The sequence below is a fragment of the Penicillium nucicola genome, assembly GCF_028828085.1.
Source record: "Penicillium nucicola strain IBT 29836 chromosome Unknown utg000010l, whole genome shotgun sequence".
Taxonomy (NCBI): domain Eukaryota; kingdom Fungi; phylum Ascomycota; class Eurotiomycetes; order Eurotiales; family Aspergillaceae; genus Penicillium; species Penicillium nucicola.
Window position 1 is genome coordinate 4,272,284 of NW_026643134.1, and position 26,210 is coordinate 4,298,493.

The 26,210-nt window shown below is 50.3% G+C and overlaps 10 protein-coding genes across 10 annotated transcripts; 8 read left to right on the forward strand and 2 right to left on the reverse strand.

The window, feature by feature from the left end:
• Positions 1-136: 136 nt before the first annotated feature.
• Positions 137-3,093, forward strand: ura7 (small subunit rRNA maturation protein UTP4; the record flags this gene model as incomplete). The annotated part of the gene is made up of 3 exons (XM_057132568.1): positions 137-1,193; positions 1,255-1,487; positions 1,549-3,093. The coding sequence occupies 3 exons, from the start codon at positions 137-139 to the stop codon at positions 3,091-3,093; spliced, it is 2,835 nt and encodes a 944-aa protein (XP_056980556.1).
• Positions 3,094-3,898: 805 nt separating this feature from the next.
• Positions 3,899-4,333, forward strand: N7511_010192 (putative Yippee zinc-binding protein Moh1; the record flags this gene model as incomplete). Its single annotated transcript, XM_057132569.1, has 2 exons — positions 3,899-3,997; positions 4,100-4,333. 2 exons carry the CDS (start codon positions 3,899-3,901, stop codon positions 4,331-4,333), a joined length of 333 nt encoding a protein of 110 aa, XP_056980557.1.
• Positions 4,334-5,132: 799 nt separating this feature from the next.
• On the forward strand, positions 5,133-6,509 carry N7511_010193 (alcohol dehydrogenase family protein; the record flags this gene model as incomplete). Its single annotated transcript, XM_057132570.1, has 6 exons — positions 5,133-5,281; positions 5,348-5,494; positions 5,572-5,668; positions 5,721-6,185; positions 6,236-6,357; positions 6,407-6,509. 6 exons carry the CDS (start codon positions 5,133-5,135, stop codon positions 6,507-6,509), a joined length of 1,083 nt encoding a protein of 360 aa, XP_056980558.1.
• Positions 6,510-6,968: 459 nt separating this feature from the next.
• On the forward strand, positions 6,969-8,165 carry N7511_010194 (KH domain-containing protein; the record flags this gene model as incomplete). Its single annotated transcript, XM_057132571.1, has 2 exons — positions 6,969-7,362; positions 7,459-8,165. The coding sequence occupies 2 exons, from the start codon at positions 6,969-6,971 to the stop codon at positions 8,163-8,165; spliced, it is 1,101 nt and encodes a 366-aa protein (XP_056980559.1).
• A 1,490-nt stretch (positions 8,166-9,655) lies between these two features.
• Positions 9,656-10,966, forward strand: N7511_010195 (uncharacterized protein; the record flags this gene model as incomplete). Its single annotated transcript, XM_057132572.1, has 1 exon — positions 9,656-10,966. One exon carries the CDS (start codon positions 9,656-9,658, stop codon positions 10,964-10,966), a length of 1,311 nt encoding a protein of 436 aa, XP_056980560.1.
• Positions 10,967-11,953: 987 nt separating this feature from the next.
• Positions 11,954-14,230, forward strand: N7511_010196 (putative LPXTG-motif cell wall anchor domain protein; the record flags this gene model as incomplete). Its single annotated transcript, XM_057132573.1, has 2 exons — positions 11,954-12,316; positions 12,419-14,230. 2 exons carry the CDS (start codon positions 11,954-11,956, stop codon positions 14,228-14,230), a joined length of 2,175 nt encoding a protein of 724 aa, XP_056980561.1.
• Positions 14,231-18,573: 4,343 nt separating this feature from the next.
• On the forward strand, positions 18,574-20,630 carry dspD (putative protein-tyrosine phosphatase; the record flags this gene model as incomplete). The annotated part of the gene is made up of 2 exons (XM_057132574.1): positions 18,574-18,870; positions 18,912-20,630. 2 exons carry the CDS (start codon positions 18,574-18,576, stop codon positions 20,628-20,630), a joined length of 2,016 nt encoding a protein of 671 aa, XP_056980562.1.
• An 860-nt stretch (positions 20,631-21,490) lies between these two features.
• N7511_010198 (putative S-adenosylmethionine-dependent methyltransferase) lies at positions 21,491-22,759 on the forward strand (the record flags this gene model as incomplete). Its single annotated transcript, XM_057132575.1, has 2 exons — positions 21,491-21,549; positions 21,796-22,759. The coding sequence occupies 2 exons, from the start codon at positions 21,491-21,493 to the stop codon at positions 22,757-22,759; spliced, it is 1,023 nt and encodes a 340-aa protein (XP_056980563.1).
• A 1,058-nt stretch (positions 22,760-23,817) lies between these two features.
• On the reverse strand, positions 23,818-24,342 carry N7511_010199 (uncharacterized protein; the record flags this gene model as incomplete). The annotated part of the gene is made up of 1 exon (XM_057132576.1): positions 23,818-24,342. The coding sequence occupies one exon, from the start codon at positions 24,340-24,342 to the stop codon at positions 23,818-23,820; it is 525 nt and encodes a 174-aa protein (XP_056980564.1).
• Positions 24,343-24,691: 349 nt separating this feature from the next.
• Positions 24,692-25,786, reverse strand: N7511_010200 (glycosyltransferase family 8 protein; the record flags this gene model as incomplete). Its single annotated transcript, XM_057132577.1, has 3 exons — positions 24,692-25,166; positions 25,257-25,692; positions 25,753-25,786. The coding sequence occupies 3 exons, from the start codon at positions 25,784-25,786 to the stop codon at positions 24,692-24,694; spliced, it is 945 nt and encodes a 314-aa protein (XP_056980565.1).
• Positions 25,787-26,210: the final 424 nt, after the last annotated feature.

The window sequence follows — 26,210 nt, forward strand, 5'->3', positions numbered from 1 at the left end:
ACGAGATGAGCGTTTAAGGGCTGAAACCACAGCCTAAGCTGGAGAAATCTTGAATTGAAATTCAGCACCACCGTCCGATTTACCTCGTTCCAAGCACACGCAGAGCTCTCAGGCTTCGAAGCCTAAACCACCAACCATGGATATTCACCGTTGCCGATTCGTTTCCTACAACCCACAAGCGATCAATGCGCTTGCATTCTCACACCCTCCTTCAGCAGACCAGGCAGGTCGCGGCGTGTCCACTCTCCGACTGGCGATCGGCCGTGCAAATGGCGATATCGAAATATGGAACCCCATGCGCGGAGCCTGGTTCCAGGAGACCGTGATGCGTGGAGGTAAGGACCGGAGTATTGAAGGACTTGCATGGACCCTCGACCCCATGGAAGAAGGTCCCCAGGGCTCCAAGATCCCGGGCAAGCTGCGTCTGTTCAGCATTGGATATTCCACCGCTGTAACCGAATGGGATCTCGAGAACGGTCGTCCGCTACGCCATTCGAGTGGTAACTACGGCGAGATCTGGTGCCTTGCTGCACAGCCGCGCTGGCAGCCGACTAAACGGGGCAAGGATGGGAAGACTCTTCCTCCCGCCGAAGGCGAGTTCATGGGCCAGCACCTCGCGGCTGGATGTGCTGATGGCTCCATTGTTATTCTCTCTACTGCCGACAACGACCTTCGGTTCTTGCGTTTGATGCGTCCTTCGACGAAGAAAGCGCGTGTGCTTAGCGTTGCTTTCCAAAACCGTCACACCATTGTTGCTGGCTACGCTGATAGTTCTATTCGTCTCTTTGATATTCGTTCCGGTCAGCAGTTGCGGACGATCTCGCTGGGCAAGGGTCCATCCGGTGGCCCTAAGGAGCTTTTGGTCTGGTCTGTCAAGTGTCTGCCGGATGGCACCATCGTGTCTGGTGACTCGGCCGGTGAAATTCGCTTCTGGGACGCGAAGAACTACTCGCTGGTTCAGCGGATACAGGGCCATCTTGCCGATACTCTTGACGTGGCTGTCAGTGCCAATGGCGACACTGTTATCAGTGGAGGTGCCGACCAGAGGACGGTTGTTTACCGCAAGAAGGAAGGCGAGAAGGGCGATAAGAAGGGTCGCTGGGCTGAGGTTATGCATCGCCGTTACCACACTCACGATGTCAAGACCTTTGCTGTCTATGAGACTAAGGAAATCAGTATCGCCGTGTCTGGAGGTATGTTGAAATGGCTGCTTGAACTGGCTTGTTCCTGAAATGCTAACTGATTTATCAAAAGGTCCTGATGCCACACCTATCGTTCTGCCTCTGCGTGAATTTGGAAAGGAGCATCACCGCAAGCTTTCCAGCCTACCGCAAATCCCCCAACTTACATCCGCACCTTCCTCTCGATTGGTTATGAGTTTCTGGGATAGAGAAGTCAGCTTGTGGCGCGTATCCCGGGGCCCAGCTTCTTTGCACGAGAGCATCGATGGACAAAGGCATAGACTTGTTGGAAAGGTGTTGATTCAGGTATGTGGCTATCCAATCAGTATTTGAGGAACCTAGCCCTGACCGTAACTTAACTCTCCAGGGCGAAGAGAACATTTCATCAGCGATGCTGTCTCCGGATGGCAAGACACTCGCCGTCGCAACAATTGCCGAAGTCAAGTTATTTGCGCTCCGCCGCCGCAAGGGTGATGAGAAGGGTGCCCTACGTATCCAGAAGATCGATGTCCCCAAGGCGCTTTCCGAAGACGGTGCTCGCCTCGTTACTATCTCCCCAGATGGTCGCTGGGTTTCTATTGTCCGACCCAACAGCGAGGTCTACATGGCACGAATCCAGCCCGCCTCCTCCCCCACCGAGAAGAGCCAAGTGACACCCCAATTCGCAAAACTCAAGAGAACTACACGACACGTACGACATGAAAAGCCCACCAATGGAACATTGGGTGACTATGAGAGAACGATACGATCTGTGGTCTTCTCCGATGATAGTAAGATTCTGGCTTGTGGCGACCTCTCTGGTTGCATCGACACCTGGGTGCTGGGCACAGAGACAGGATCGAACGGTGCAGTGAAGCGCAACGGAGCTGCAGAGTCTGACGACGACTCATCTGATGACGAGGACGAGGATATTGCCTTTGAGGGCGAGCGCTGGACTTCCGCCGCTACTGAATCACCCATTCCCCGCATGAAGTCAGGCATCACTTTGCTGTCCTTCCGCCCCAAGAGTGCCCCTACACAAAAGCTGCTGGCCAACGACAAAAGCCAGTCTGAAGAATCCCGCTTAATGGTACTCACTAGTGAACATCATCTCATCGAGTTTGATGCTCGCAGTGGAAGACTATCCGACTGGTCAAGACGCAACCCCAAGGCATATCTCCCCGCCGAGTTCCGGGGAGTCAAAGACAGAGCTATGGGCTGCATGTGGGATATCTTTGAAGGTCGCGAGCGCCTCTGGCTATACGGAGCCTCGTGGCTTTGGATGTTCGACCTTCTCCAGGACTTCCCATCCCCCGAGGAGGTTGCCTCAACCACCGAAGACTCTAAGAGTCAGCTTGTCAAAATCTCAAAGCGGAAACGTGAGATCCAAGACGACGACGAAGAGGAGCGGAGGAAGCACAACACCGGTGCTGGTGACAGGATCCAACAGTCACAGGCGGGCATCCACTTTGGAACCAAGGTCCGCAAGATTGTCGGCAGCGACGAAACACAGGGCGAATGGGTCTCACTGGACAAAGAGCGTCCCCGTGTTCCGGGCGAAGATGATGAGGCCTACGAGTACGATGAGGCTTTCGCAGCTAGCAATGAGACAGCCTTGGCCCGTCTACGACGTGGAGATGGAGCTGCAGCTGAAGCTTCCACTCCTGTCAAGGGTTCACGCAAGCGCCAATCACTCACTGCTGTCAACGGGGCTGTTGACACTCCGAAGAAGCAGACTGAGGCCAACGGCACTCAGTCTTCCCGTCGTTGGTGGCACACCTATAAGTACCGTGATATCCTGGGTATCGCCCCCCTCAACAACTTGTCGGATGACGGCGACGAGAGCACCAGTGGGCTCCTGGAAGTTGCCGTGATTGAGCGGCCGATGTGGGATGTGGAACTGCCCGGCCGTTATGTGAAGGACTATGAGTGAAGCTTGGAGAAGTAAGGCTTCTGTAAAAAAAAGAATGCAACCGATTCGGACGTGTAATTTGGTCACTTGAGCATTACTTGGAGGAGCGCATTTACCGGCGCGTTTTGTACAGGGATTCTGAATTGATTTGAAAATAGCTAATGACTATATTCCCTGTGAGACCTGTTCTGTATATTTTTGTGTACATGTATGCCCCCAAAGTCGTGACATGACAAAGGAAGCTCGGGATCTGTGACGATCGAAGCCTAAGGCAGCCGTGGGTTTCCAGTCCCGAACCCAGTTTACTTGATCTTGGAAACTTCTTCAAAACACAGCTGGAGTCTGAGAAAGCCCTGGTCGTATTTTCTCATCAGTTACTTATTACCTGTTACTTCTTACTTACTCACTCTCATTCTCCGCGAATCTCCGAATCTCCAATCGGCTTATCGGCTTATCGTCAACACGTCAGCTGGACGACGTCCTTCTCTCTCCCTCCGTAGGCCTCAGCAAAAGGCCCTGGATCTCCTGTCACAAACCCTACTGCAAAGAACTGCAAAGAGCATAACCTCTCCAAACAAGGAACTGGGTCCTCCCTCCCGAAACGAATCCAGGGCGGGGCAACTCAGGAAAGCAAGCACCACCACGCTGGCCCCTTTTCAATAAATCGGCCCGCATATCCCCTAGACTCAGAATCAGTATCAGCTCAGTTGCTTTTGCGGACTCACATCCCAGGACCACTTCTCAACTTCACTCCAGACCCCCATAGGAAGCACGCCGCCCTCCGCCATTCAGTAACCACAGCCAGTCTGCAACGACCACAGCTACGATGGGCCTTTCATACAACGTCTACTTGACTGCCAACAAGATTTTTGGATGCAAAGGGTGCAAGACCCATTTGGCAGACTACAATGATATCATCAGCCGGGTATGTGCTGTGTCTCAATTTTACAACCAACAACCACCTTCCCCGCACCTGAAGAGCAAAGGCCCGCTGCTAACCCGCGCTATTCTCTTTCGATTGATATAGAACTTCCGGGGCCAACATGGAAAGGCATATCTCTTCAACAACGTCGTCAATGTCACGGAAGGCGAGGCCGTCGATCGCAATATGACTACTGGCCGACACATTGTTCGCGACATTGCTTGTCGACAGTGCAAGGAAACGGTAGGGTGGAAGTATGACAAAGCGTACGAGACCAGTGAGAAATACAAGGAGGGAAAGTTCATTCTTGAGGAAGAGCTGCTGTGTGTCGTCTGCTAGTGGAGGTTCAACCCTTCCTTCCGGGCGAATTGCGGCTTCTGGGTCTCGACTCTCGACTCCCGATCTGATCCTGGATACGGGCACTTGGCGGCCAATTTTTATTCTTTGAAAGCGCGGGTTGCATTTACGAGCATTATGATCCTTTGATTCTTATCAGATTGATTTTCGCGACTTGCTTTTCTTGCGCGTTTTTCTTTCAGCTCCGGTGTTTACAACTGGCGTTATGGGGCATTTGGTTTTAACCTATACTTATCTTGGGCATGAAATGACTAGGATGGGCTACTTCAAGGACTGCCTCGTGACAGAATTCTCGTAGATCTGGATACAGAGTCACGGCTCATCACTCTTCCGCGTATTCCATACGGTAGATCTAGGAGAAGGTCTACTTTCTTGACCATTGATGTTTTCAGGAACACCTGTCTCCTCCGCCGACTTTAGTGCTCAAATGGGCATTCAATAGAGCCACTTATCACTTCTCGATCTTTCCAAATAGAAGCTGTCTCGATCTATATCCTCTTCTGGTCTCATCTACCAGTGGAGACAACACTCATAGTGGACATACCGTACCAGCCCCACCAGAACAATTCGCACAGAAGGCCGAGATTGAAGAAATTACTCAATAGAATTATCCTTCTCTCTCTCGGGACCGACTACAAATAGATCGTTCGATATTGAAGAAAGAATTTATCTCCAAGAAACGGTAGACCCCGAGCTCCCCACTCTTACCCCAAGTAAGTTTCTGCCAGCCGTCAAAAGCTTTTCTTCACGATTGTTTAATTGATCAATTGCTTCATTCAGAATGGCTGCTACTACCTCAGATTCTGGCATGATGCAGGCTGTTGTCTTCCATGGCCCTTATAAGGTTGCTGTTGAGCAACGGCCTATTCCTAAGGTGCAGGATCCTGAGGATGTCGTGGTTAAGGTGGGATATACTGCGCTTTGCGGAAGGTGAGATTGTTTATCGTTTGAAAGGGCCACAATTAGGCTTCGGTTCTGATTTGGAGTTGTTACTAGTGAGCTGCACATGTATCGTGGTATTGAGCCTGCTGGAACGGACTTTATCATGGGTCATGAGTTCGTGGGCGAGATTGTTGAACTGGGTAGCGCTGTGAAGAACCTCCAGAAGGGTGACCGTGTGGTTACTGCGTTTACTACGTCCTGGTAAAGAGCTTCCTCCAAGGAGCCGCATTGGCATGTTGCGGCTCTAATACATCATGCTCGCACTGACATCATCATAGCGGGGAGTGCTTCTACTGCAAGCAAGGGTGGTCTTCTCGCTGCGATAAGAATGGCCTCTTCGGATGCGCCAAGTTGGATGGTGGACAGGCTGAATATGTAAGAATCTTACCTGTCATGCTCTTGTATAGAATGATTCTAACACAACCAGGCACGTATCCCCAACGCCGAAGGCTCCGTCATGAAGGCCCCAGAGGGCGTGGACGAGAAGTATCTGGTGCTCATGGGCGACATCTTCCCTACTGGATGGTTCGCAGCCAACAATGCTTTCAAAAACTCCACCCCTGAGCAGATTGCTGAGCAGACTGTCGTCCTCATTGGTTGTGGACCCGTTGGTCTATGTGCTCTTATCAACGCCCTCGAATACAAGCCCAAGCATATCCTGGCTGTTGACTCAGTCCCATCTAGACTTGAGCTTGCCAAGTCTCTCGGCGCTGAGCCGTGGAACTTCATGACCGATCGTGCTGGTCTGGACAAGCGCGTGCTAGAGTTGACGAACAACCGTGGTGCCGACGCCGTTATTGAAGTCGTTGGCTTGAGTCCTGCTTTGCGCACTGGATATGACTTGCTGCGTCCTTTCGGTACCATCAGCAGTGTTGGTGTTCACAATGGCGAGGTGAGTAGCTATCGTCTGGACATAAGAAGTGTTGCTGAGACAGTTCGCAGATTCCTTGGAATGGAGATGATGCCTATTCTAAGAACTTGACTGTTCAAATGGGACGTTGCCCTGTTCGATCAGTTGCTCCCCAGGCTCTGGAAGTGTTGAAGAACAGCCAGCACAAATTGGGGTGAGTGATGCCGTTGTTTGATGATGGGTGTTTGCTAATGTTTGAATAGCTTCATGCTCGATAAGATTATGCCTCTTTCCCAGGCGGTGGAGGGCTATGAACTGTTTAACGCGATGAAAGTGCAGAAGGTTGTATTCCTAGCTGGCCAGTAAAGTAAAAAAAGTAGAAATGAAAGGAAGAAAATGTTCACACTGAAGTCATTCGGGCCATACTCGGTTGGCTCCGCTTAATACACACCCACCTCTTCTCTCTCCTCTTTCTCTCTTCTCCTCCACCTCTTCCTTCATCCTTGGCTCTCTTATTCCCTGTTCTTTTCTCTTCTCCCTCTTCCTCTCCCTCTTCCTCTTTCTCGTTCCCTGTCCCCCCTCGACTCGATATCTCCCGCCTTTCTGCCGTTTTCCCCTCCCCATTTCTCCACTTCGGTAAGTCCCTCATCTTGCCATTTTTAGCGCATCGTCAACTGTGATGCGCGCCTCATATTTTCTTGCGCAAAATCCTGACTGTTTCAGTTGAAGACTCTACTTTCCCGCTCTTTGCGACCGTTACCTGAAACACAATCTTCCCATCCCACCACAACTCCTAAACCATCTCCTCCAACCTCAGCTCCAACAATGGAGACCACCGAAGTTCATCAGACCACCGTCGTGGACGAGCCCATGACCGACAACTTCAACGAAAACCTCGCCGACCAGGGTGAACTTGAGGCGCCTCTCAAGACCGAGGACGAATATGCCATCTCTGAGTTGACTCTCCGTGCTATCGTCTCCTCCAAGGAGGCCGGTGTCATTATTGGCAAGGCCGGCAAGAACGTCGCTGATTTGCGCGATGAGACTGGTGTCAAGGCTGGCGTGAGCAAAGTTGTTCCCGGTGTCCACGACCGCGTTCTCACAGTTACTGGTCAACTGCGCTCGCTTGCTCGGGCCTACGCGATCGTGGCCAAGGGCCTTCTGGAGGGTGCCCCGCAGATGGGCATGGGTGGCGTTGTCTCTAACAACGGAACTCACCGTAAGTATTTAATTTCCTCACTTTTGACATTTGGTGGGATCAGAATTATCCCCATATCAAGTCATTGGATTTGAGGCCTGCGCTAACATGTTTCAGCCGTTCGCCTTCTGATCTCTCACAACCAGATGGGTACCATTATTGGACGACAGGGCCTCAAAATCAAGCACATCCAGGATGCTTCTGGCGTGCGCATGGTCGCACAGAAAGAAATGCTTCCCCAGTCTACTGAGCGCATTGTGGAGGTGCAGGGCACCCCCGAAGGCATCGAAAAGGCTGTTTGGGAAATTGGCAAGTGCCTGCTCGACGACTGGCAGCGCGGAACTGGCACCGTTCTCTACAACCCCGCTGTTCGTGCTTCTCTCAGCAGCTCGCAGCCCCTGAACAACAACCCCGTGGCTAGCAACAACAGCAACAGCAACAGCAACTACCAAAACAGCCGCCAATACAACCGTACTGGCAACGGTAACGACTTCAGTGACGGTGGATATACCCGCCGATCCAACTCCGACGCTGGCAACCGCGGCTACCCCATGGTCACCGAGGACGGTGAAGAGATCCAGACTCAGAACATCAGCATTCCCGCAGACATGGTTGGCTGCATCATCGGCCGGGCCGGTACCAAGATCACCGATATTCGCCGTAGCTCCGGAGCCCGTATTTCCATTGCCAAGGCCCCTCACGATGAGACTGGCGAGCGCATGTTCACCATCATGGGAAGCGCTCAGGCTAACGAGAAGGCCCTTTACCTCCTCTACGAGAACCTCGAAGCTGAGAAGACCCGCCGCAGCCAGTCCCAGGAGTAAGCTCCCTCGGATCTCCCCTGGTGTGTGTGGATGAGACGGTCCTACTGGGTTCTGCTTTGTTCTTGACCTTACGATTTCCTTGGAGACTGTCAGTCACGATCAGCGGCGGTCATGTGCTAGCGCTTTCATTTCTCATTTTTCTACTCGTCTATCTCGTTTTCAAATGCCTTCAGGATTCCTCTAAATCTTCTCTTTTTTTTGATTTTTTCCCCTGAGTGTTCTGACCTCATACGTCGCTCTTATTGACAAAAGGCAAAAGTTCACTGCGATGAATGGATGGAATATGCGTATTAGATACCAAGTCCGGGTGGTCGACAAAGACCATCGTGCGTTGAATTGAACCGCTAACTCACCAATGTCCCTCGATCCTAACTCTCGAATTCGTTACGTTAATCGTCCTCCTTTCCCCTCCCTCTCTCTCTCCCTCTCGCCCCCTCATCCAGTATGAACTTTCGCCGTGATATTCCCGACCCCGTCTTTCTCCCAACCTCCGTCAAACATCCCAGTCTCTACCTCGTTCCACCTTGTACGCCACCAGTCACTGACCAACGGCGTATATTGATCCTTTGCTTTCGGCTCTCTATTCTCCTTTCCTCTCCTTTCCTCTCTTCACTCCCTACCTCAATTTATGTTCTACCTCTTTTCGTCTACTGCGATGCCACCCTACCCCTTTACCCTTTACCCTTAACACCCTTGAAATCACAAAAAAACACCCCATTTTGTCTCCTAATTTCTCTTCTTCGCGCCTTACCCTGAATATCTTTCTATTTCATCTCCTCCCTATGTGCTCGCTTTTTCTCCCTTTGAGAATATGAATATCTTCTATGAAGTATCTTCCCTGAATGACCTCATAGGACAGTGTCATAGCATATCCGAATCTCATGAAATATCAACAAAAGATGATTCTTTTGTGTCGTATGACAGTAGATCCGGAGTCGGCATCCTCACAAGGACCCCAGCGCTTGATATCGTGTATACCAAATCCTCAAAAATCGCCAGGTTAAAGTACATAATTTGTGCAAGTCATAGAAGAAGCCAAGGCGGTGAACCCAACCCCTATCCAAGGCTAGCAAAATCTGATGGCTATGTGTTTCTACAAAGCAATTGAGCATCTAGAGAGCTCAAGATGATTTTGCATACAATGTCGACAGAAAAAAAAGCAAAGAGAACAAGCCACCCAAAGGTTCGTTCGGGCTGCCAAACGTGCAAGTAAGCTTATCCGCAACATCTAATATAATCCCCCACTAATCAAACGACTCGCCAGAATTCGCCGCAAAAAATGTGACGAAACTCATCCTTCGTGTCTCAGGTGCACCAATGCGGGACAGACATGCGAATACGTGGAGACCCCTGACCGACGTAAACGCGGCATGCGAGCTGTTCAAGCCCTTGTCCCAAACTCAGCCCCCAGACTCCTTCCACGATGCCTAATAGATCCAAGCCAAGTGGGTCTGTCACTCGCCGAGCGGCGATTCCTCGATTTCTTCAAGATGCATACTTCTAGAAAATGTACCGGGTCTACGGTCGATGACTTCTGGCAGAGGCTCATTTATCAGGTCGCCGAGGAGGAACCGGCGGTGCGACATGCAGCTATTGCTATGAGTTCTATGCACTGGCAATTCATACAAGAGGTCAACTTTTCCAACTCAAAGCCCTATATAGAAGAAAGTTCAGCTTTCACTCTAGCGCAGTGCACCAAGGCTCTTGTTTCTCTTCGCCAGAGACTAGCGAAAGGCGATGCATATGCGACAACCAGCGCGCATAGAGAGGCGGTTCTTGTTTCGTGCATTGCGTTTGTGTCGCTGTCTCTCTTCCAGGGCGATGTCAAGGCCGTGACTTCACACCTGCGGTCCGGTTACAGCGTGCTGATGGAATGGCAGAGGGTCAATTTCGACGGGAACCCCTCTGGTGTGATCCTAATGCGCGCGTTTGCGGACCTGCAACTACACCGAATTACATTCTCACAGCCACAGCATGAGATGGAAGCCGAAGCGGACGAATTACCGATCTGGCAGGCCATCACCGTATGCCGACCTGTTTATGGGTATTCTGGGGTGTCTGAAAGTGACTTCTCCATTGTTCTTGGAGCGAGTATCACGGCAAACTATCCACAGGGATTTGAACGCCGTGTAGGACCTAGTATACAGGGGATGAACGATGCCCTTGCCGATCTACTCTATCAGAATAGCGCGGAAAAGACGCTCGCGGAGAGATTATTGAACTGGAAGAGCGAATTTCATGCTTTCATTTCAACACATAGAGATACATTATCGCCCCAAGACCGTGGCCCGCTACTCGTGATCGAGATGTGGACTACGATCAGTGATGTCTTACTTTCGGCTCTCATGAGGCCCTTGGATGAGATGTCTTATGATTCCTCTTTGCCTCTATTCCAGCGGATTAATGCGTTAGCGTCGCTCTACTTGAGCCTGGAGGAGCAGGTTTCGTTGTTTTCTACCAAAACTTTGCTTCTCCAGGTCCTTCATTTCACTGCCACGAAGTGCCGAGACTGGCATACGCGCCGGGAGTCATTAAGCTTAGTGCGTCAATCCCGGCGGCGAGAAGGACTCTGGACATCTAATCATTTTGTGGCTCTGTTATCACACGTTTTTGAACAGGAGTCTGCTGGTTTGACGCCTAATGATGTGATTCCTCGCGCAGCTCGTATCGACCTGTTGCATCTCAAGCCATTGGATCAGAAGAAATTCAATTCATGGTATCATCGACCTTGCACTCCTGAGGAGATTGCCAATGGCGCTGATGTTCATGGAAAGTGGACCAAAGTGGAGCTATCGGCTTAAGGGCAACAAAGTCAACCAAAAGAAAGAGACCAGCCAAGTAATTAGCACGCCGTGTGTGTATTTGGCCCGGTTTAGTTGATAAAAACAGTATGCATTGATGATCTTTTATCTGCCACTTAGGGCAATATCTCCATTCCACTAACCATTTTGACTATCCAAAGACTGTCAATCACGAGGAACTGTTATAAAACCATCTAAGAAATGAAATCGGCCTTGTATCTTTTACGATGCACAATATTCATACTGGTGCCTGGTAGATCAAGCTTTAAAGGATTGTCACGTACGTTTCAATATCAAGATCTGAGCATGCGACAATTCAACACGCCTGGGCGGCGTTTCAGATCTACGGTTTCGGGTAAAATAGAGCCACGGGTCCCATTATTTACTTGTTGCCCGGGAAATATCGCAAGAGATTTGTGCAAACCCACGTTTCAAGTTTCGAGAGTGTAGATTCAGGGGTGTATGTGTTATGTGTTAGGGCTTACTGGCTCCAGTACGCAGATAGGTCACTAAACTGATAGCTTTGCAGGGTAACCAAGTGCTGGGTTGAAGCTACTGTACTCTGTGCATTGCAATTCTAACATACCAGCGAAGAACTTCCTGTACTGTACTGTATACTGCACTTTGATCTACAATATTATAGTGGAAATAGAAAGACTTGGGGCTCGTCTATATTGAAATTTTCCCAGCCACAGTGTATATCCACCCGATGTCAATCCTTGCTTTTTGCTTTCGCAACTTCTGACAGGTCCAGTGGTCGCTAGCCGTGGCAGCTTGTCCATATCTGCAGATATTCTACCAATTCCTACTCTTTGGAACTTGACGATTTGTGCTGCGATTGGGCACAAATCGTGCCAGATCGTATCAGGGTGTGCCAGCGGTGCCAGAGGTGTCTGAGGCGCCTGTATGTGTTAATGGTCGATATGTCATACTAGCTCTCTGCAGAAACGCCGACGATTCACGAGAATTTCCAACCTGCCGTCGACTATGGCTGCAGACAACCGACACTCGCGTTCTTTGTCGACTCGCTTGGGCCCCACCAATCGTGAAACGCCCGACTCTAACCCCAAAGGCTCCTTATTGAATCGAGCCCGGCGATCCGTCCTTAGCTTTAACTCCCCCAGCCCCCAAGCTCCCAATGTCCCCAAGAGACAACAAGACGACCCTCAAGATCGCCCTGATGTGAAGAGAACCATGCCATCAAGCGTGGCGTATTCTAGAACCGAAAATGCTCTGAGATTGGCACCCGAGTCAACCATGGACCGCCCGAAGAACGAGGACGTCTTCTTGAACATCGCGAGAACTGACTCTAGTCGTCGCGACTCGATAGGACGTTCTGATTTCCGTCGGGTGAGTTGAACAATGAATCTGAGCCGATCGCATTCCTGCGCCGCTTTGGCATTCATGGCCCCCTCTCCCGATCTGGCGACCTCACAGCTAACCAAAACACAGTCACGGCTTGGATATCCCAGTCAGAGTCTACGATCACCGACAGAACAAACTCCCACTCCCGAACGATATAGCAATGTCGACCCCTTGCCTACACAAAATGGTTCCCCAACCACCCCCTACTCCTCCATCCACACGCCGGCCTCATCGGCCCATCCCCTAGATGACTCGAGTCGCCTGCGCTACAGTAGCCTGGGGACTGGCGCGCGATCGACTATTGGCGCCCCTCGAAGTCGATTCAGCCGTACAAGTCCTGAGACCTCTCCGCGCACACCGTCCGTTGCGGATGACCGACGTTCCTCCTTACATGATCCCCGCTTCAACCGCCATTCGGGACTCTCTACAATCCGAGGCAGCCGACAACCTTCGGCCGCTGAAGTAAATGACCGTGCGCCGACTGAAACGGAGAGATCGCGCACCGATGAAACCGAGTCGACATTGTCTACCGCGGCCCCCTCTACTGTCTGGGACGAACTTGATGACCTCAAAGATCGGATCAAAAAATTAGAGCTGACAGGGAAGCTGCCTCCATCATCTGCAGCAGCTATGTATAGCAGCCCAAACGAGAGACCGCGCACTGCAACCTCGGCCATGACTGCGATATCCTCTTCACCCAAAACCCATCGTAAAGCTAGTATTTCAGCTGGTGATAACGAGCACCAGAGCCAAGTCCACCCTCTCCTTCAATCTGCATTGTCCAAGGCCAAGGCTGTTTTGAGCGGTGAGGTATACACATCCCTCGAAGCGACGATCACCGATGCATTGAACCTTTCCACCGCATTGGGCGCCAATGCCGCTCCGTCAGGCACCGTCTCTGTTGTGAATGGGGGATATACATCACCCGAGAGACATGCCCGCCGCAAGGCTGACAGTGTTTGTCGCAGCCTGACCGAGCTTTGCCTAGCATTGACAGACGAGCAATTGAAAAACACCCGGCCACAGTCAAGCCGTGGAACAGGCGGGCAGCTCCAGCTGTCTAATGGTGTAGAGCACGACCACCGTATGACCCTGCCTACACCAACGTATCAGCGAAACGGGAATGGGATCCAAGAGCCTGGATTGAATGAGCGGCGCCACTCCACCACTCGAATTTCCAGTCGTCTTGAAGCCCGTCGCGCGTCTTTGGTCAATCATAGCCCAGGAACTACGGACGTCAAACAGAGTCCGACCCAATCCCCGGGTCTTCCTACCCCGACTAGCCGTCTGAATCGGATGTCGACATCTCTCCGCAGTCGCAGAATGACAGTCGGCGAGGAGAACGGAGAACTAGAGAGCCCACATAGCCGCTCAACCTCCAGAGCTCCAACAGAAATCGGCACACCTGTTTCTACCCAAGAATCACCCCGACCAAGATTCCACGGCCGGTCTTTCTCCCGCTCAGTCTCTGGTGCTCAGAACGACTCAGGCCTGGGTTTCTCACCGCGCTCCCCTCAATACCAAACCCAAGTGCCTCAGCCATCAGAGCCTCGAACCCCAACCCTCTCAAACAGCCTCTCATTCCGCCGAAACAACACCATCCCAGCTTCATACACCCCCGCAACCTCCCGCTCCAACATCCAAGCCGGATCCCGCCGCTACGGCCTCTCCCCAAGCTTCTCAACCAACGTCGAAGACAACCCCAGATCCCCTCAACCGGAGACTCCCCAGGCCCAAACAAGGATCTCCACCCCATCAAGCAAAATGGCAACAAGCTACACGCCCATCCAGCAAAACCGGCTCCGAACAAATAGCCTCGGCGCTCGAAGGTTCGGCCTTCGAAATCGCACCCCGGCCACGCCGAATAACAATGTAAACCTAGACGATAGCATTGATTAACGTACGCAGCGACCCCCGCATATGCCAGACCATGGCTTCTTTTGTCGACTACTTCTTGTCTTCTTGTCTTTTCTTTATGTTCGAGTTCATGTACAAAACCATCCATTGGCGGCGTCTCCCTTTATTTTGTCTCTTTTGTATGTCATGAAGAGCGGGTACATAACGATGAATGAAATGAGTATTCATAGTCTTTCTATTTCTATTTACATAGTTCAAGTAATGTACTGGGATTTGAGCATAGAAGAAGTATATCAATGACACTCGTGATTCTCTAGAGAAGCACACTTGATGAAAGAAATGACCTAGAGACCACAGGTCTAACCCTAATGCATGAGTGGTGCGTATCGGGGTGACAGGAGGATCAATATCACCAAGTGACGACAAATTGCCTCCAACATTTTCATTAACGTTAATTCCGCCCGTAGATTTCATCTTTCGTCTACCCCTTTCTTTCCGCATCGCTAACCAAGAAAGAGTTCCAAGACTTGTGTTTTCCGAGCACTTGTCTCCTCTTGTTATACACCCCTTGTGATCTACTTTTCATCGCTCCAAGATGCCGGTGACTGGATTTGACCCTCAGCTATCAGCCCAGCTTCACAACCAGATTCTTGAACGTGCTTGGATTGGGGCCGGACGAGATATCGTTCGCTTCCGTCTAAGACCTGGTGGGAAGACTCGTCCCCAATTCCGTTCGATCTCGTATCTCGTCTGAAACCGAACTTGATCTAGTTCCTACGGTCCGTAAGAGCTATCATGTTCGATCCTTGTTCGGATTTCTATCTTTTCTATTATCTAGCGCTCTACAGGAAACATGAAATTCTATAAGACTCTCCTCTTCGAAAGTAGGGTGATCGCTTCGTGTGGTTATATCACTCGACACGAACGAAGAGTGAGGAAGAAATCGGTATAGTATAAGATGTCTTCGACTTCCTTTAGGCTCGATATATAGTCCTAAAGAGATAACTCTTCTATACCCCGAAACCGTGATAAACGCTTCATATATTACATTAGACTCCTTTACCGGACGCTTTCTCTCGGCTCTTCCTACTCGCTAACTTAAGTTTCGCTATATTACTCCCGGTATCCGACTCTAAGATCCGGACAAATTTAGAAATCAGCCTTTTACGGAACCTTCTACTACTAAACTACCGACAAATTTCTTTCCTCTCCTTTTATTTTGAGCAGAGTAGGAGAATAAGTTACCCTAGAGTCGGCCCTAGTTTCCTAACGGAAATACCGCTAATATCCCCGCTGGTTTGTACACTGAACCTACTAAAGAATATTTGAACTAGTTATCTAGTAACTAGAGTCGACTCCTACTACCGTTCGCAATTGGCAGTAACGGGTTTACTCAAAGTAGTAATGGTGTTCTATTCCTTAGGAATATGAGGGGTTTTAGCAGCCATTCTAATCAACTATATCAGTCGGATTCATTCAGCGGCTATAGTGGTTATTTACCATAGGATTCACGTAGCTTATATCTACACAAAGTGTTAGAGAATTGGACTAAACGAGTGGAAATGGGTGATTGGCTAGTGGGCGAAGACGGCGTTGTAGGTGGTATTGAAAAGTTCAAAGAGGCCGATACTGAAGGACATTGGAAAGAACATGTTATTCGTTGGTGAGAGCTTTGGCTGAAATGTCCCTTGATAATTGAACCTTTGTTAGTCAATTGAAACGGCAACTGTGTTAGACAGTTAATACAGACTTTGAAGTCCTTGTTGTGAACAGTTCTCGAGGAGCTCTCTTTAAAGTGACACTTTCATCGCACGCGTACTGTTAGAACCACCTCCCAACCTTGGAACCGAGGGTATTAGGAGCCTCAGAAACCTGATATATGGTCTGGTCACTTAGTTTGTGTGATTGATTACAGGGACTAATCTAGATACCAGTAGTTCCTGTATATTCCGACGGAAAAGCAAGGACATCCGTATATAGACAAACTCTTCTGGCGTTTCTGGCGTTGAGAATGAACCATGGACAAATTAACTTGCATAAACAGGTTATGCCAGGTGATGATGGTTCGGTCTTTAAGTTCTCAACTCATAGCAATGAGATCTGATATTACTTCTGCTGTTCTCATTTTTCGTGATATTTGTATGGCTTTTAGACATTCGCTTTAGCTTTCCGTATATCTTCATTAGAAAACATCACTATACTCCGTATGCTCAGGCTAAGATCAGCCCTGGAGTGACCAGATGAATGAGGTTGATTACACAATGATCACCGACATCCATACAATAGATGCTCAATTCTACTCAGTAGGCAAAAGCGGCGGAGGGCGACCACGAGAACGGAAGCGGACCGCCCAAAGTGATCGGACACGTTACTCGGTATACGTGTACTGTAGATAACATAACTTTAGTTGCTACTGTATACGTAGATGAATGCACTGTCCTTGCCACAAGTGGATTCCACATCTGCGGTGCAAACCAAACTAGTATTGCACAATCCAAGGATGCGAAACTCGATACATCTTGGCTAGTCCTCTTGCAATGCTTGGTATATCCACGATTCTTGGAGCGTATTACTACAAGGATTACTTAAAGAATCACTGTAAGCCTAGGTCGACGGTATATCATTGGCTGTGCGGATATCTCCGATGAACCGACACACAATGCTCAACCCTGGCCCCCAACAATTTGCCCTTGCCCTAGAGCTAGCAGACTCACATAGGCTAACACCCTTTCACACTGCCACAGGGATTCCACCTGTGACAAATTGAATTTGGAGCATCCCCCTACAGTAGATTGACAGTATGGAGAATGGCCAGGCTCCAGGAAATCGAGGATCCAAGTATAGTACAGTGACAGGTAAGATCAATAGTGCCAAATGTACCAAGTAGGGGCTCAACTCCACGTCTCTGATACATGTATTGGTGGAAAAACCAGGAGATCTCTATATAATTGCAACCGACCAACCGGTGAACCATGGCACCATCCCTCCAGTCTATCAACAAAGAGCATCGCTTTGATGGAACAGCACCAGTTTAATTGCTGTTCCCGGGACCGAGCCAATGACAGCCCGGGCTCGAAACCATTCAACGTAAGCTGCGAGCATGTGGAACGTATAGAGTCGTCAGAGTACGAGGGATGGTATTTTTAGATGCGATGTGAAACGGTAGTTTCTTGCAGGGGAGGCGAAGGGAGGGTGAAATTCATTTATCTGGAACATTCTTGGAACATTGGGTACGGGAGGGGGTTGCCAGTGGCAGGGATTATTGGCTGGCTTGCATTGTCGATCTGTTTTTTTCACAGCTTTTGTTAGGTTCGCCAGTCCCGTGTATGTACATCTTGTACAGTGCACTGTACTTGGGGGCAATGCTGTATTTCCCCATTCTCCATCGAATGTCCCAGTTTCATATAGTCCACGTGGAAATCGAGGATCATTGAACCCATTTGGATCCTTGCTCAAGAGGGTGGATCCCAGAGGAGGAGAGAATGATGTGTGTAGGCCAGGGCTAAGGCACGCTAGTGAATTGGCGTGTTTCAAAAGGCTCGCGTTTCAGTTTGGCGGCAGCGAATGAGGAAGTATACAGTCTCCACCGTTCACCCGTGTGGTTACCGTGAGGTTTCTCACCGGTTGAGGGCGTGAAGAGAGTCGAGAATGGAGGAGAGGAAATCGGATAGGATATCCAGTATACATAATATAGGAAACGTGATAACTCGAGTATACTGTCCCGTCGAAGAGCAGCACAGACAACAATTTGGAATAGCGAACGGGTTACGCGCATACTCCACTATGTGCCGCCCCCTGTTCGGAGGAGCATAATCCCCGTATGGTCCCCGTAGTCTGTACTGGTAGTCGACTGTAGACAGTACTGTACAGTCGAGAGTAGACGACAGTATACTGTAGACTATAGACGATACCAAACAGTAGACGAGCAACGATGGTCGACCATCACCTACATAGCCTCTGATGTACGTGCATTTGACGCCCATTCCTACGCCCCCGGCGCCTAAAATTAGAGTGGCTTCTGATTGGTTTCACTTCTCAAACCTCGATCTGCGGTTGCCCGTATTGAATTACCAGCGATCGATTACATCTAAAAACAAAGGGTCCAAAAGGCCCTACAGGAAACTGACCTTTTTTTTCTCCCCTTCCCGTCATTCCCCGGAGGAAACGACTCTTTCTTTCTCTTCCCTCTGGACCATCTGGACTCTCTGAACTATCTGGACTGATCTTGAATACACTTTGACACCTCACCTGCTTGGTATGTGTGCCCGCTCCCTGCCTTCTCCCTTACAGCTCTGACCGGTGCAGACCACTCATTTGCGCCGGCTGCAAGTGCTCTCGAATGCAATAGTCTCGTGAAGTCGGGGCTTCTTTCAATCCCTCAAACAATGCCCGTGCAAACGAGTCCACCGTCCGTCCCGGACTCATTCCCTTCATTCATGTCCGTCTTTGGCGGCCCTCTACCGCGATACAAGGACGAGGAAAACACCATTCACCCGCTACAATATCCAACCCATGTGCCTGTCAACACGCGCTTTCTCTCGTCCCCACATCGTGAAAGTGTCTCGTCCATGACGTCCGCCTCGACCGAGTCCTCCCCGACCACGACCATTTCGCCCTTTGACTCGCCCGGTGGGGGTGACGTCTCCCCGAGCTCATCGCCCGAATCCCCTTCGGCCATGTCGGTCTCGTATCCGAAATACATGCCGACCCCCGGCCGATGGAGATTCCGCCCCAAACCATGGTGCCCGAGTGGTCGCGACCGACCCCTCCGCGTCCTGACTCTCCGGGTCGGCGGGCGCGCAACCTGAAGAACCTCTCATTGCGGATGCCGCCTCCCTCCATGTCTCGGCCTCCCATTGCCACGGCGTCGCTGGTGGAAACCTCATCCAACAGCCTCGCCCCACCATCACCCCTCCAGATTCCCCAGAAGAGTTCGAGGCGCCGTCCAGCGAACTTGACCATCCGGACACCTACATTTGATAAGACATTCCCGAGCGATGATGTGCCTCCAACTCCATCCTTGCGCCATGCAGAATCCTCCCCAGCTCTCGCGGCTATCACATCCCCATCCTTCGCTCCCAAGGGGGGCATGCAGCTCCCACGACCCATGTCGCACCATGGCGTACGGAGCTTCTCTACACCAAATGAAGAAAGTGGAATGGATGGATCTGGTTTCTCTCGCCGTGTGCTGCCGGGGCTAGAAGAAGAAGATGACCACCTCGACTCGCGCGAGTCGACACGCAAGAAGGACCGTGGATACCCCGATGGACCGATCCGGATCCATGACACTGGCGTTTACCTGTACCTGGAGCCAACAGCCGAGGAAGCATCCCAGTTTGATGTGGTGATCAACGTCGCCAAGGAAGTCAAGAATCCCTTCAACACCGCCGAGGAGGAGCGAAATGACACAGTGATGAGCACCTGGCGTAATGCCTCCATGGCGTCGAAGCGCTGGTCTGGTGAGCCTCAAACTGCGGCCTCGGAGATCTCCTTCAAGTCTGCCTTTGAATTCCAACCCTCGGACTCTCGAGCGGCCACCCCCACAACATCAACTCCTACACCACAACCTGAGTATCTCCATGTTAGCTGGGACCACAACTCCGAAATCCTCGATGACCTACTCCCTCTTTGTGAGATCATCGATGACCGCATCGCCAGTGGAAAGAAGGTCCTTATTCACTGTCAGCTCGGTGCCAGTCGTTCCGCCTCTCTAGTGATTGCCTATGGACTGTACAAGAATCGACACATGGATTTCAACTCCATGTACGAAGTGGTCAAGGGCCGGAGTCAGTGGGTTGGACCTAATATGAGTCTTATTTACCAGCTTACCGATTTCCGCTCGCATTTGATGCGTGGCTCGACCTCGAAGCCCCCTCCCCAGGAGTGGTTTGTTCAAACTGGCAGACGAAGCTCCGAGCCTCAGGTTGCTCGATCTGAACGTCCTGCCAATGACAACCGACCGATTTTCCGTGGACTTTCTCAGGCACCGTCCATGAGCTGCCTTTCCATTCCAGAAACTCCTTCAATGCGTCCCACTACCAGTGACAACAGTTATACCAAATTCAAGTCTTACTCGCCCAAGAGAAGTCTATCCCCTCGTCCCCTTCCATTCCGCCAGAAGTTCCAATCGGTGGAACCTGCATCAGGTCGACCGCGAGGCCTCCCACGCAGCGTCAGCAGCTGTGATCCTCTCGTTCAAACGCACGTATTTGTGCGCGACGCGCCCGGCCAAGGCGGCGGTCTCTTCTCACCTCGAACAAACGAGTTCCTATCACCCCAGCCAGTGGCAGCACCCTCCTTCCACCGAATCGATCGGTCGGCAGCCCTCTCACCCCCTCCTATGCCCAGCTCCGTCCAGTTCGCCGCTGAAACAGCTGATCCTCGCTCGCCTCCAACAGCTGGCGAGCCCCTGATCATGAGATCGATTGATGAATTCCTCTGATCCCAGCCTGAGTCATTCACCAGGCTCACGATTCCACGACCTGCTTTATTTTCATGTCTTTGATTTGAAAATCAACTCTCCCCTGGCTTGTCAGCGGCGACTTTAACTATTCTCTCTTAATTTCTTCACACTCATCTCAGATGACTGGCTTGATGACATTCATGACCAAAGCGGGCTTTGCTGTCGCTCATCACTATTTTCCCCATTGCATGTCTGTTGCATGTTTTCTCTTCCTCTTTAAACTCGCGGGTTTTCTCAACACCCCCGTTCGTGTCACCATCGCTTTATTACATTTCCTCGCTTCATCACATCACTGGCGTCATGGGTGTCCAAAACGGACGAAATTTGATACCAACAGCCGGCCTTGAAAGGGTCAATTGACTCTTTCTTTGTGTCGGCTTCTGTACTTTATCGCGGAGGCTTACTCGGTTCTCTTGCATTGCTTGGCTATTCGTCCAACAACTTTCGCTTTTATTTCTTTATGTTGTTTTTGTCCTTCCCTTTTTTTTCCCTCTTACATCTTGACATCTTTGTCATGGCAAGGCTTTAGCTTTAGCTTCTCGGCCCTTCTGTGTTCAATCACTGAGTCCGCTATCTGTCTGCGGATATGGTAGTCGTGGTTCAGTGAATGAAAAGAGGCATGATAATACCCCCTTTGCGCAGTCTCAATAGACATGGATAAACATTCATTCCTCACAACCTCGATTTCTCAATTGTAACTGTATATCGGTAGATGTTCAATTGTAACGTGAAGTCAAGTCATGTCTATAGATCCAAGTATCATGATGTTTACTCGATAACGATAAGTGCGGAACGTCATCCGCTTCAACCCAATTTTTCCTCCGCAACCACTCCAGACAATGGCTGAAGATTCTCAACCTGCCTACCTCTCGCCTAGCGAGCTAGGCACCAAAGATTAGTATGTATCACTCTGCCTCTTTTCATGATCCCAGCGATTGCCCGCGCAAAACAATGACATACCCCAACCCCACGTTTACCCCTCCAAGACGAGCCCGCATGCGATATTGCGATATTGCGATATTGATCGAGCACTCCCATAAACTGGACATTCCGATCTACTCGATATCGCATACAATCATATCACATCCCCCCAAGCAACAACACCACCCCAACCCAAACCACCCCAAAAACTAACACCATCCAGCTGGGAAACCTACTACGCGCGCACCCTAGCCCACATCTCGCACGACGGCGCAACCCCCAAAGAAAAAGAAAATGGAAATGAAAACGAAGACGAAGACGAAGATGCCGACTCAGACGCCGACTCAGACCTCAACGAAGAAGACGACCCGGGAACATCCTGGTTCTCAGAACACAACGCACCGGAAAAGGTCCTGCACTTCCTAACGCGCAAGTCATTCCCGCTCTCACCGCGCAACACTCTCAAATCCACGCCGAACGCGCTGTCCCGACCGCAGCCTACCGTCCTCGATCTCGGAACTGGAAATGGAAGCATGCTGGCATTACTGCAGAAGAAGGGCGGGTTCCGCGGACACATGGTTGGAGTTGATTACTCGCGCGGCAGTGTCGAGCTTGCGAGGGAATTGCAAAAGAGTAGGGGTCATTCGGCTTACCGGAGTGATTCTGAGGATGAGGATGAGTCTGAAGATGAGGATGGAGAGGACGTCGAGTCCGAATCTCGGATGGATATCGGTGCACCGCCTATCCAATTTGAGGAATGGGATATTCTGGGCTCTACGGCTGCGCTCTCGGAAACGGGGGTGCCTGTTGAAATGGCAGTAGCTGCTGGAGACGGGGGCCGGTTGGATTGGTTTCCCTATTCGGCTGGGGGCTTTGATGTAGTTCTGGACAAGGGGACTTTCGATGCCGTCTCGTTGTCTGATGATGCAAAGACGACTCGTGTTTGTGAGCGGTATCCTGAGATTGCGCGCCGGTTGGTGCGACGCGGTGGGTTTTTGGTCGTCACTACTTGTAATTGGACGGAGGAAGAGCTTGTTCATTGGTTTACTGGTGGTACGGAGAAGGGGGTTGGGGAGGATAGGCTGGTTGTTTGGGGACGGGTTGAGTATCCTCGTTTCCGGTTTGGGGGACATGAGGGTCAGGGTGTTTGTACGGTCTGCTTCACTAGGGTTGGGGGTGATGCTTAGTTGGTTGGAAGTTGATGTGGTTGGGATTGACTGTGTTCTATGTGAGTGAAGGGTACAGGCCTTTTGTTTATAGAGCAAATGAAATAATGACTATGCATTTGGACTGTCGCCCTTGGTCCTATTTCACCAAATCGAGTTCTATTAACCCATCAGAGCTTAATTAGCATCGGGAGTGCTATGCGCTTCTTTCAGTTGAAGCAAAATCTTGGTCCCGTTCTGCCGCTGAAGCCTCGGACACTATTCATTGTTTGTTCACTGCCCAGTCAGGCAGCGCATATTGGAATAGCAAGCCCACGTTCTTACTGTCGCAGCAAGCATCTGAGACTGCCCAGAGTCTTCATTTTCATCGTCACCTCTTCTCATCTCAGTGTATTGAGACTAGACGAGGAGGCCGGCCTGGTGCATGATCTCAGCAACGTTGCGGGTTGCGACTTGAGTCATATTCCTCGCCTTGGACTCGAACGAATCGCTCTCCGTGCATTGCAATGCAGAGAGATGACCCATAAGACATTCATTGTCGACTGTTACCTCGCAACGTCAATACCACTGGGACATGTGGCAGACACACGGCAGTCGATCCAAAGTTTGTATCTCCTTCCCGATTATGCTCAGTTTGAGAACCAACAATACTAGGCCACGAGCAGTCGCAGTCAGCGCATTGTGAAGCATCACGGTTGAAAGCATGTGAGGAATGAGGTATGGCTTCGAGGTCAGAGAATGATCCGAATTCTTTTTGCCCTGTTTCTGATTTCATCAACCGCGATATAACATAGATGATATGTTCAAGGTTCTCACAAGGAAATCCATCTTTGGTGTGAATTTCTCCGACCAGAAACCGCCCACACAAGCTCAGTTTGTAGCTCTTCTGATAGTGGGCATCTTGGTCAGCATTGATATTCACGGCAATATCCCCAGTTCACGTACTGCTTGCGTGAAATTGGGTTTACCTCAATCACCAGTCCCGTTGTACTCCATATACAGAAGACCAATTGTAAGAAGCATCAAGCACCAATCAGGACATTAATAAATCCCAATAATCTCCAAAAAGGACCTGGCAATCAAGACCTCCCACCCCAGTAGACATTCCCTCTTCCGCGGGCCCTCTTCCCCCTTCCTCTCACACTAGACCGACCCCGAATAGCCATAGACCCATACTCCATCTCTTGTTCGGCGCGTTGCCTTTGCCGTTCAGATGACTCCTCCCCGGATCCGGATCCCGAGCCTCGCGCTGCTGCCACACTGGATTCGTCTATTGACTGGGTTGCGATCTTCTCCTGGTGAAGTCTGAGCATGGCATCCCAAGTCGGTGGATCGAGAAAGGGCTGCGGTGCTGAGAAAGAGACTTCCATGCGGGGAATCTGAGACTGATCTTCTTCTTCTTCCGTAGCTGTGGTAGAATTTGAAATTGGATTGTCCTGTTTTGTTTGAAGATATTCTTGATACGATTGTTTCAGGCGTGTTTCTGCGGGGATTGCGCTGGGGTTGAGGGCTCGTGGACACGAGCTATTTGATGTTGGTTTGAGTGGGCGTTTTCCTGGGATGAGACGAGCTCGTTCTATTTTTGGGGCAGTTGAGGGAGACATCTTTGTCCTTTATACTTGTGAGGCTGTGGAAGGGGTGTGTAGAGGAAACAGTTGCAGTTGGAGTTGGAGTCTCTTATCGCTTATCGGGACGTCGTCATTTCAGAACTATGAACTGGATGAAATATTCATGGAGACAGGAAAAGAAAGCCAGTTTCTCCCACGAAACATTTTGTACTATTAAACTTGAGTAGTCGTAATTACGGAGAGACGCCGGTTTTTTGGCAGCACGAAAGAGCACGATGGAGCTGTTAGGCTTCTAGAATGACATTTTGAGGGCTATTGGCTAATGCATGATTAGGCGCTATGCACAACATACCAAAGTGGATGATTGGGAATTTCTAGAACTTATTCAGAAACCATCCGCAAGACCATTCCCTTGCTCCACTTCTAACCGTTCCGCATTCAATGATTTCCACCACGCATGGGTCGGATCCTGATTCTGTTCAGATTGTCTCTGGCTGTCTTCAAGTTCGTCCCACGGTTTCGGGCTGAGTATGTAGTGTACGTTCTTCACACTCTCATCGCGCCATATGGCATCATGGACGCCGGACCACCGTAGCGTCTTGAGAGCATTGTAAATGTATGGGAGTGCAACCCATCGGCCCTGGAAGATATCTCCGAGGAGGGACTGATCGGCAAAATCATATTGCGATGTTGCAGACGAGCCGAGCTGTTTAGTGATTTTGTCATATACGGCTTTGGTCGGGTTCACGACCTGAAGGCCTCCATTTGGTATTCCCAATCCTGCATTGGCCGGAGCCCCAGCTGTTTGTGCGATATCTGCGTTGTCATGCTGTGTAGTATAGGCACAATTCGCCGAAATCCTGTTCAGAGGCCAATTAGCTATGCCACAAATAACAACCGAGTATGCTTCTTGGGTTTTCTCTGCATATCACAGTGGTAGATTGCCCTACCAATCTTTCGGATAATGTGGCTTCTGGAGCGGATTGCAGACACAAGCATGGCTGGCAGCAAACACCCGTTGTCCCTCTCCCTCCAATTCTGGTGAATCCAGCTGGATCTCCATTAGTTCATCCATGTTTTGAAGTACCAACATGTCACTATCGAGTTGCACGACGCGGTCATATTCAACAAGTGAGAAAGGCGTGAGCTTGCTCCAGCAGTCATAGAAACGGGTGTCGTTGGTAAAATCTTTAGATACCGATGGAAGCAGGAACGGCACATGCTGCTTCAGTATCCCTCTTGAATCGAGGGCTTTGTGTCCATCGGCAGGAAATGAGTCCGTGTAGAGAACAACCAGTGGGTACTTTGATCCCACTTTCTTGAGAGAATAATCGAGGGTCAGAAGACCAGACAGATACGCAGTATTTGTTATGAGAGTAGTCCAAACTGTAGAGTGTTCTTCTTTTAGCATTGATCTTCCAAAGCTCCTAGATCGGAGCTGCATACCTTTGCGACCACCTTCCTGCACGTTGTCGGCCATAGTGTTGATGGGTCGCAATGCCTTCACTTTTTGAGCTTTGTTTTGACTGGTGAGGATAATAGTGTTATGGGATTATGCCGCGATAAATTCAGCCACAAGGATATCTGGAGAAAGAAGACCAACTTCAAGTGAGAATCGAGGGGCATGTCGACATCGGGTTCCTTATCGCAGGGATGACTCAGCATCGCGGAATTCGACCCGTGAGCCTCTTCCGAGTCCTTGACAACACTTGCATCCAACATAAACAATGGGTTGCATGAGCCTTTGACAACGTTAATCTTGTCAATTGGTTTTTGCTAGAACGGAGACTTGATTCATACTACCAGATTGACTCTGATTTTCCGTTGGAGCTCTACCGAGGTTATATGCGAACCCGACAGGAGCCGGAGTATCTCCAACCACTGTGGAATTAGCAGAATTTCTC